We start from the raw sequence: 9,399 nt of genomic DNA, 5'->3' as shown, positions 1-9,399 counted from the left end.
AATTTTAATTTCTATTCTAATACAATATATATATTCTAAAAAATAGAATTGAACCGGGATGTTATACTTTTGATCTTCTTATATTCGCATAATAATATAAAGTTGATGAATTCGAATGGAGTGTTGCCATTGGACTGCTCGTTTCCAGAATCATTGTTGTAATTTTCCAAAGCCTTTTTTTATGTCAATTCAACATCAGACTGACTATATATATGCATGGGACTACTGCCCGTTACTTTCCATTTTTAATGTGAAAAGATGGAACGACTCGAAAAGAGCCAACCAAAGAGGCCACTTTTCCCACCGGATAATGGGTTGTGATGGCAACTCCTGTGATCATACATACATACATACATGCATTGGAGAATCGTCGAGCCAAATAAATTTATATATTTTACGACAAGACCAAATTACACTTATGCCCCTTATAAGATAATTAATATAATTTAATATATTTTTAAAATTTAAATTTATTAAATCTTATTTTTACAATAAAATTGATTTTAAAAGAACTTATTTATTTAAGTCTTATAATTAATGTCATATGCTAATTATTTATTTACTCATTTAATATATTTTTAAATTGTCATATGTTTTGGTAATTTTTAACTATCTGAGTGAAATTATTATAATTCCACCAATAATTATTTTTACTTTTCGAGTCTTTTTAAAATTTATTTTTGAACATGAATTTAAAACATAAAACACTATTTTTAATTTTTATTTTTTAACAATTCACGTTAATCATAAAATATTATTTTAATCATAAATTTGTTGTTGATATTAACATATAGTTTTGAATGAATTTGGTAATAGGGATATACTGATAAAAAAATCTATTATTTTGGTGTTTATCATATGCATTAATAAACATATAGAAATAAAAAATACAATTATCAGTAGATTACAAAAAATTTAACTAATAGTATAATAGAAATATTGGAATGTTTTCAGTCTTATCTTGATCTTTCCGTATTTTGGTCTAAAAAGTATTTCAATCTTATTTTGATACTCTCTTATTTTGTTCATTTTAACAAACGCTACTAAGTATATTCGGTCACTTACAATGAAAATTAATTTACAGATTCCATATCTTCTCATTGATTCATCCGGCCCTCTACCAAAATCATGCCAATTTGTGATTTTAAATTCTTTCGTCCAACCATGGCATCACAGATGAATAATAAAATTTATGGTGTCCAAATCACTGCTTAATCAGTTGATGCATGATCTCTTAACCATATGATCCACCCTGAACAAAATTGATTCAGTCAAGGAACTCCTTGACAAACCAATATTCAGTATATAACATTAACATTTGTAATTATCAGAGTTGTAGTTTAATGATGCATCTCTTAGTTAGTGACCGAGCAGGCATTAAAAAAAAAAAAAAAATCATTAAGACATGAAGATTGCTGCCTGAGCTGTGCAGTTAGATATTAACATCCGCCTCCAAAACTCTGTCCCCACATGCTTGCTTGCACTCTTGTGGAGATTCTTTCCTGGAACGGTTTCAAAGATTTTTCCTCCCATATTTTCTCTCCTTTCAAGTCAACAATCAATCGCCTTTCATTATGAACGCAGATTCCATACGCGTCTGCTGGCAGAGATTCTTTAATTCACTTTCTTCCAGGCTTTGGCATCCTTGCAGAAAAGGAAGCTCATCTCTGCTCTTGATAAAGTCCCTCATCTTTATTATCATCAATATGTACTCAAATTTATATGTGGCGGCTCTTGGCACCTTCTCTTCCACCTGCATCACCTCTCTTTTCCATTCATAGATTTCAGGTATCTCTTCTTTATCCCTTGAGATTCCCTTGATTTGCCTATTGGGTTTTTCATTGTTTAGCATTTTTAAATGATGATATCAGTTTTTGGTAACTGTCTAGTCTTCATGGGTTTTTCATGTGCGGGGAGTTCCGTGTTGCATCCGTCTGAAATGTGTAGTTTCATTCTGTTGAATCACTGCCCAATTCTTTGATTGAATATAAAAAGAGAAAAGAAAAACCCATATGATTTGATTGTTATGGTTATCTAGGATTCAGATTTATAGGGCAGGGAAGAAGCAGCAGCCATGACCATTGCTAATTCAAGTGAATCTCCCACCAGGCTTGAGGTCTGTGGTTAAATAAATTTCATGAAGGAATCAATGAAGTTTTATATACTAGGGGATGACTAATTTTCTTTTTGATCGTTGATTTTCCAGGGAAAGTATAGTGCTATGGTAGTATGCTGGGTTTTGGGACTTGGTTCACTTGTTTCGTGGAACAGTATGTTAACAATAGGAGACTACTACTACAACTTGTTCCCGGTATGCAGTCTAAAAGATCAATTATATGCCTGTGAATTTCAAGTTATGATTCATGAAATACTCTGCTTTTGTACTGTTCGTAGGAATTCCTAAATGGGTGTCTGCCCCATTTGTTCACACTATTTTTAGGATCATAATCTTATTTTTCATGGTTTGTGCTGTTTCTATTACCTTGAAGAAATACCATCCAGCAAGGGTCCTTACTCTTGTTTATCAACCCTTCGCCGTGGGAACAATGGTGATACTGGCATATAACGAGTCCAGGATAGATACGAGAAAAAGAAACTTGGCTGGTTATACCCTTTTCTTCCTAAGTACTTTGGCTCTCCTAGTTGTGAGTACCATGACGACTCGTGTTCTTCTCAAATTCTTCGGTTTCATCATCCAATTTTCGTACCATGGCTCAACTTCATGTCATTCTCACAGTTGGATTTAGCCACATCAGGGAAGGGAGGAATTGGAAATTATATTGGTATATGTGTCATTGTTGCTGCCTTTGGAGTTGCAGATGCCCATGTTCAAGGTGGAATGGTTGGAGACCTCTTCTTCATGTGCCCAGAGTTCATCCAAGTAAGCCCCTTTAGTTAGAAGTATCTTTGATTTGATATCTAGCTAGTTCAATTCGATTGGTAACCTAATATTCTGACTTGCAATGACTTTTGCAGTCTTTTCTAGCCGGTTTGGCTGCGTCAGGGGCTCTCACCTCTGCTTTGAGGCTAATGACAAAAGCAGCCTTTGGAAAATCTAGTAATGGTCTTCGCAAAGGAACTAGTATGTAAATTCCTTCGCAGTTGCAGACAAACTTTTCTTTGAATCAAACCATACTAATCAGGATTGCAAATGGCAGATCAGTGCAATAGAGCCAAGGCTTGGCTTATCTATGAATTTGAATTAAACCTGAGAAACTAGTGCTTTTAATTAATCATCTCTTCCAAAGTAAAACCAGATTTTAAGTCTTTATGTTGATTCTTTTCTTTCATTCCTATCTCTTGGCAGTGTTATTCCTAGCCATCTCTACATCTTTCGAGTTCCTATGCATTTTTCTTTATGCACTCATCTTCCCCAAGCTGCCAATTGTGAAGTTCTACCGTTCAAAAGCCGCCTCAGAAGGATCAAAAACTGTTTTGGCTGACCTTGCAGCTGCCGGCATCCAAACAGAAGACAGCCAAGGAGTATGCCAACTTCTTTTAGACCTTATGGATCTAATGTGTATCAATGAATCCTCTCAACACGTTTTGAACTTTAAAATTAACTTTTGGTGTCCCTGCAGGCTGAAGACGATGATAAACAGCAGCAGCAGCAGCAACGGCTGAGCACCAAACAGTTGTTGATCCAGAACATAGATTATGCACTAGACTTGTTTCTAATATATGTCCTGACTCTATCAATTTTTCCAGGATTCTTATACGAAAACACTGGATCACACCAGCTGGGATCTTGGTAGTAACAATTTCTTCTTGTCTAGAAATATTAGTGCTCGATCTTTATCAAGAATGGTTGATCCTTATATATGGATGCCCTGTGATGTTTCAGGTATGAACTTGTTCTAATAGCCATGTACAATGTGTGGGATCTGATATCAAGGTACATTCCCCTCATCGAAATAGTGAAACTGAAATCAAGGAAAGGGCTTCTAGTCGCCACATTGTGTCGCTTCCTGCTCGTTCCTGCGTTCTACTTCACCGCAAAATATGGAGATCAGGGCTGGATGATCATGCTCACCTCCTTCCTCGGGTTAACGAATGGCTACCTCACAGTTTGTGTGCAAACAGAAGCCCCCAAAGGCTACAAGGTTTGTTTTATTTACCTTAAAAAGACACTACTCATTGCTCAATGCTCAAAGCCTACAAGGTTTGTTTCATTTTAACATTAAAAAGTCCAAGTTTTCGATATGAACAACAGCGCCTCATAGAAGATTAGGCGATGGCTATAAATGATTGACAAACTAAAATTCATGTACTCAACTAAAGACTTAGCATGCTGTTGTTGTATGTGGCATGCAGGGTCCGGAGCAAAACGCATTGGGGAATTTGCTAGTTTTGTTCCTTCTGGGGGGCATATTCTCAGGAGTGGCTCTTGATTGGCTGTGGCTTATTGGTAGCGGTAAGAAGTTTTAGAAAGATTAGGTTTAAAGAAGAAAGGCTGATGATAGCTTGTCGAAGATGGTGATTGTAGAGTTTGATGATCCCACTTGTTTGCATCACATTCTAATGCTTGTTTGCAGGGCTTTGTTCTGTGAATCTGTGAAACGTTTATAACTAAATTCCAACAACTAAGAAAATTTACGAAAAATATACCATTACCCATAATTTTTTTTTTTAAATTACCATAAAATAAAAGTTCAAGAATAAAATGCTTAATATTATGTCATGGAAGAAGAAAACATTTTTTGCACACTACCTGAATAATTTTGTACCTAAGATTCCTTATTTAATTTATACTTCTTTTCTCAAGTATATTTGCACCTAAAAGACCTAATTTAATCTCTAAATTGATTAGGGTCATAAACGAGGCGAGTTGTTCGCAAGTACTTTGGTATTCGACTAAACAAAAATTCATTTAATTTTATTCGTTAAGGTAAACAAGTTGAACTTAAATCTAATTCTAAAACTCGATTTATAAATGAAACGAATTAAGTTTGACCTCAATAAATTTTGATTTGTTAAAACTTGCGAACATATTTAATTAGAAACTCATTAATAGGCTTATTTATAAATAGATTAATAAATTTATTTATAATTTTATAAGTATTTTATATATAAATAAAATTATCAAACTTTAAATTATTATAATAATATCATTAAATTTAATATGTTTAAAATTATTATATATTAATTTAATTATTTAACTTAATATAATATTTATATATATATAACAAAACAAAAAACTAATTTATGTTTAGGCGAACATATCTATATAAATAGTTAGTTGTAACTTAGAAAGCCTAAAACTAAACTCTAGAAACTATGTGAAGGATGAGGAGGAAGACACCACTAGCCTTAGCCCTTCTATCTCAAGCCTACTGTCGCCGTAGCAAACCCCCATCTTAGGCTAAACCACTGCTAGCTATCGTCGTCCTCGCTGTCGTCGCACACCCCTTCACGCTTTGAAACCGGCCATTGCTGTCGCTAGCCACCGCCACATAGCCCTTCTCCCCTCTGTTGCCACATACTCTCCTTTCTTTTCTACGGCCGCTAGCTATTGCCTCTTTGAAATATCACCCACTATTGTCACCGACTGCTGCACACCTCTCTCCCTCTATCTTGTTGCTTGCTAGCAAGTTCTATCAAGCCCGTGCTCAACTTGTTAACATTTTTGTAAGTCAAATTAGAGCTTGAAAGTTGTCAAATTTGAGCTCAATAAAATTTAAGTCGACTGGTTTCGATTGTAAGTCTAAAATTGATACACCAAATCTCTAAATATTTAATTGAGAGAATCACAGTTTGAATCTCTTGGTCAACCCATGATTCTTGTTTTTTTTTTTTTTATAATGTTTTTTATACATGCACATCCAAATCAAGTATTAGTTATGCTACAAGATTATTAATTAATAAATAAAACAGCCAGATGACAGCCAGGAGGGAACATGGGCCAAAGTGATGGTCAAGTAACCAATAAATTCTCGAATATGATGAGAATTAAACTTCAATTAATATATTTAACAAGATCATTCAGATATTTAATTTTGTCCTCAATTTTTATGTGTTCATTTTCAATTTAGATTTTCAACTTTTTGTCTTCAACTTTGTATTGACTTAATTAAAAAAATGTAAACTTCATCCGTCTTTTGATTTTTATTGCCATCTTTAAAAATTTAGGAAAAAAATACAAAATATGGGTTCATTAATTTATTTAAATAAAAATAAAATGACCATTCGAGATTAGATACATGAATTTTAATTTGTCAATCATTTGTAATTATCGCCTTATCTTCTATGAGCCCTATTGTTCATATCAATAACTTACAAGTTTAATGCTTAAATGAAACAAACCTTGCTCAGAGTAGTGTTCGTGTTTTTCAAATTTTGATTTTCTTTTTTTAAATTTTTTTTATAATTGAATAAGTTTTCTAATATTTCAATGTCTTTAGAGTAATTTGTTTTGAAAAATTAAGGTTGCTTTCCCCAACTAGCTAATTAAAGAACCCCTAAGTTGCCAAAAGGATGAAAAAGTTAACTCAAATTTTGAGATGGAAATTGCTATTTCATGTTTGTAATAGAGAAAAAAACAAAATAGAAACTCCATCGGTATTTTGCTATATATTGTATAAAACCTTGATACTAACTTTATACAAGGTTTAAATATATTACTTTATTCTAATATCTATTATATATATATAATCGTATATGTATGTAGGGGACCGTGGAACTTAGTCCAGTTGAGTTGAATAATAATGTGTTTATAATGTTGCGTTAGCTCAAATTAATATAAATGAACTTTCAACAAATTTCAAAACACTATATTTATATTCATTCATTTAGGTTGCGTTTTTTTTACTGTTTTCAATTTATTTTTAATTTTTAATTTTTTAAAATAATAAAAACGCATTCTCTTTACTATTTTTAAAAATATATTTTTGAAAACAAAAAAAATTATAAAAAAAACTCAAAACAACAAAAAGTTATTCTGAGTGTTTTCATTCAAAACAAACTCTAAACTCAAAATATATATATTTATTTATTTATTCATATTTTATTATTGAAATGAAAAAAAATATAAAAAAATTCATTAACTTAAAAATATATATATTAACATTAAATATTTATAATTTATTAAATAATCAAATTTATTGAATAAAATATCATTAAAAAATATTTTCAAAATTTCAAAGAGAACGTTTTTCTAATTTTTTGTTTTGAGAAATAATTTTTTAAAATGACAAAGAGAACCCGTTTTCAATTTTTTAAAAATATACTATCAAAATAGAAAATTCAAAATGAATTCAAAATTCAAAATTCAAAATTAAAAAGTAAAGAAATGGCAGTCTTAGTGTTTGTTTCATTCCCAAACAAAAATCTACTCATGAACAAGTTTAGAGGAGCCGAAAGCAAACCTAAATGAGCCTAAAGGATCATTAATTAGGTTCATTTAAACATAATCAAATGAATACATAAACAAACTATCAAAAATATATAATTGAAACTTTAATTGGACATATGTAATCCTAATATATAAACTTAAAAATTTAAACGCAAAAGCTTTAACAAAACACTGACCAGCTTCAATTGAACATAATAATAATAATTTATATTTTTAAGTGAATAATTAAATAAATGAAATTTACATAAACAAATAAATAAATGTAACTTTTAAATGTACACTAACAAATTTGTTCACGACCTTAATCAAGCCGTATTAGTATTTATGTCCAATTTGTTTATTAAGTGACTCGTTTTATTCATACTCATTCAGTTAGATAATAAACAAACATAATTGAACTTTTAGTGAGTGTGTTCTAGGATTGTTCCTAAACGTAACTATTCTTTTATATCCCTGTACATCATATATCATCCAGCACCCTCGCCCGAATATCCCCAAACACCCGAACTATCCGAACAGGAGCGCCTACGAGAGAAAAAAGAATGAGACACGAGACAAAGCCACCCTGACATGCATACACAAAATAAGAACAGCGAAAACGAAGCTAAACACATGTATGCACTACGGGTACCCTACTATCACAGCGGTCATATGATAAATAAATAAACATAGACTCCTGTGCCAACATACACGAGACTCGAGGAAAGACCTGACACAATACAAAATAATAGAATAAATCATGCTAAGACATCAGAGTTGACAGGGATTGACGGAACTGCCTGTACACCATACCGACTCTGTCGCTAAAAGTTGATTCCATTGTCATAGCCCACGCCGCCACTACCTAGAATGATAGAAAGCAAGATGAGTCGAGAGACTCAGCAAGCATAGGGAAAGATAGGCTGAAGGCTACACAAAACCAGAAATCTCTCTCCAAAACAAACCCCCAGGTACACACAAGCCATGAAACGCTACAACACAACAGCTCAATAGCATAACAGAATAAAAGCACATACCGGTCATTAGGGCCCACATAAGACACTTGGCACCCAAGTCCCATACCAACATGTCGCTACCCTGGACGGTAACAAATACCTCCAGCATCCTGTGCGCACCATCCTGGGTCGGTACTCCCGACAACCGAGCCATAGGCTCCCTCGGAACGGTACTCCCGTCTGAGAACTAAATACTACCAGTAGCCATGCAATGCACATAAAATGCAATGACGTAGTGAGCATTAACGTGATACAAGGCGCCCATACATCCAGGCATCAGGCCATGCTCCGCCCACATAGTAAACTACACGCGATGCATATGCCCGTGCTAAATGCAACCTAACCAAGCTAGCATGCCCGTGTCCAAGCATACTCAGTAAATGAATATCCCAATATGCAACCCGTACCCATGTGTATATCAAGTCATGAACAGCAATATAATAAATCTAAACATGCAGTAAATCACATACTGGCAAAACTAATCAGCAGTGTCCGGCACCAGTCAACGGTCAGTGACAAGGAGTGTCCACCCGACGATCCATATCAGGGCCGTACAATAGTCTACCCCAACGTCACCAACAACCGACCCCTACCCTACTGCTCGATAACTCTAACCGAACCATAAATAAATCCAGGAAAAACTATAAATAAATCCAATAAAATCGTAAATAAATCCGCACGTCTAGGAACCTAGTTCCCAAGTTGGGTCCGGCATCATTCCCAAAAGGAGTGGGGGCGGTACAAACTCCCGTAGACACTCAACAAACAAAACTCTGGAAGTCTCGGATTTAATTCAAATTAAAACAAATGAACAATAACTCAACAAATAAGGCTAGGCGCCGAATTAGAGTAAGGGAAAAGATAAAATACAAGAAATCAAGGGGTCTTTCACGGGAATTGAAGAACACGAGGAGAGGATGATGAGCTTGCCTTTACACGGCCGTTTTTGACCCTTCTTGCGCTCCCACTGTGAAGTAAAACGTTTAATAGCGATTAATAAAACCCGTGACTCACATTAATTAAATCTAATCGACTAAAATCTCACGTAGGCAT

General features: G+C 33.7%; 1 protein-coding gene across 2 annotated transcripts; it reads left to right on the top strand.

Annotated features, from left to right (window-relative positions):
• Window positions 1-1,507: 1,507 nt before the first annotated feature.
• Window positions 1,508-4,603, top strand: LOC127795223 (equilibrative nucleotide transporter 3-like). Of its 2 annotated transcripts, none has more exons than XM_052326762.1 (10): window positions 1,508-1,788; window positions 2,046-2,116; window positions 2,207-2,311; window positions 2,490-2,645; window positions 2,738-2,881; window positions 2,977-3,082; window positions 3,308-3,483; window positions 3,582-3,751; window positions 3,845-4,103; window positions 4,315-4,603. In XM_052326762.1, the coding sequence occupies exons 2-10, from the start codon at window positions 2,075-2,077 to the stop codon at window positions 4,426-4,428; spliced, it is 1,272 nt and encodes a 423-aa protein (XP_052182722.1). In that variant the 5' UTR covers window positions 1,508-1,788; window positions 2,046-2,074; the 3' UTR covers window positions 4,429-4,603. The 2 variants fall into 2 exon arrangements, with proteins under 2 accessions (XP_052182722.1, XP_052182721.1); XM_052326761.1 differs by having other exon boundaries at window positions 1,509-1,788; window positions 2,039-2,116.
• The last annotated feature ends 4,796 nt before the right edge of the window (window positions 4,604-9,399 follow it).

The sequence above is a fragment of the Diospyros lotus genome, chromosome 2 (assembly GCF_014633365.1).
Source record: "Diospyros lotus cultivar Yz01 chromosome 2, ASM1463336v1, whole genome shotgun sequence".
Classification (NCBI taxonomy): domain Eukaryota; kingdom Viridiplantae; phylum Streptophyta; class Magnoliopsida; order Ericales; family Ebenaceae; genus Diospyros; species Diospyros lotus.
This window is presented reverse-complemented; position numbering and strand designations above follow the sequence as displayed.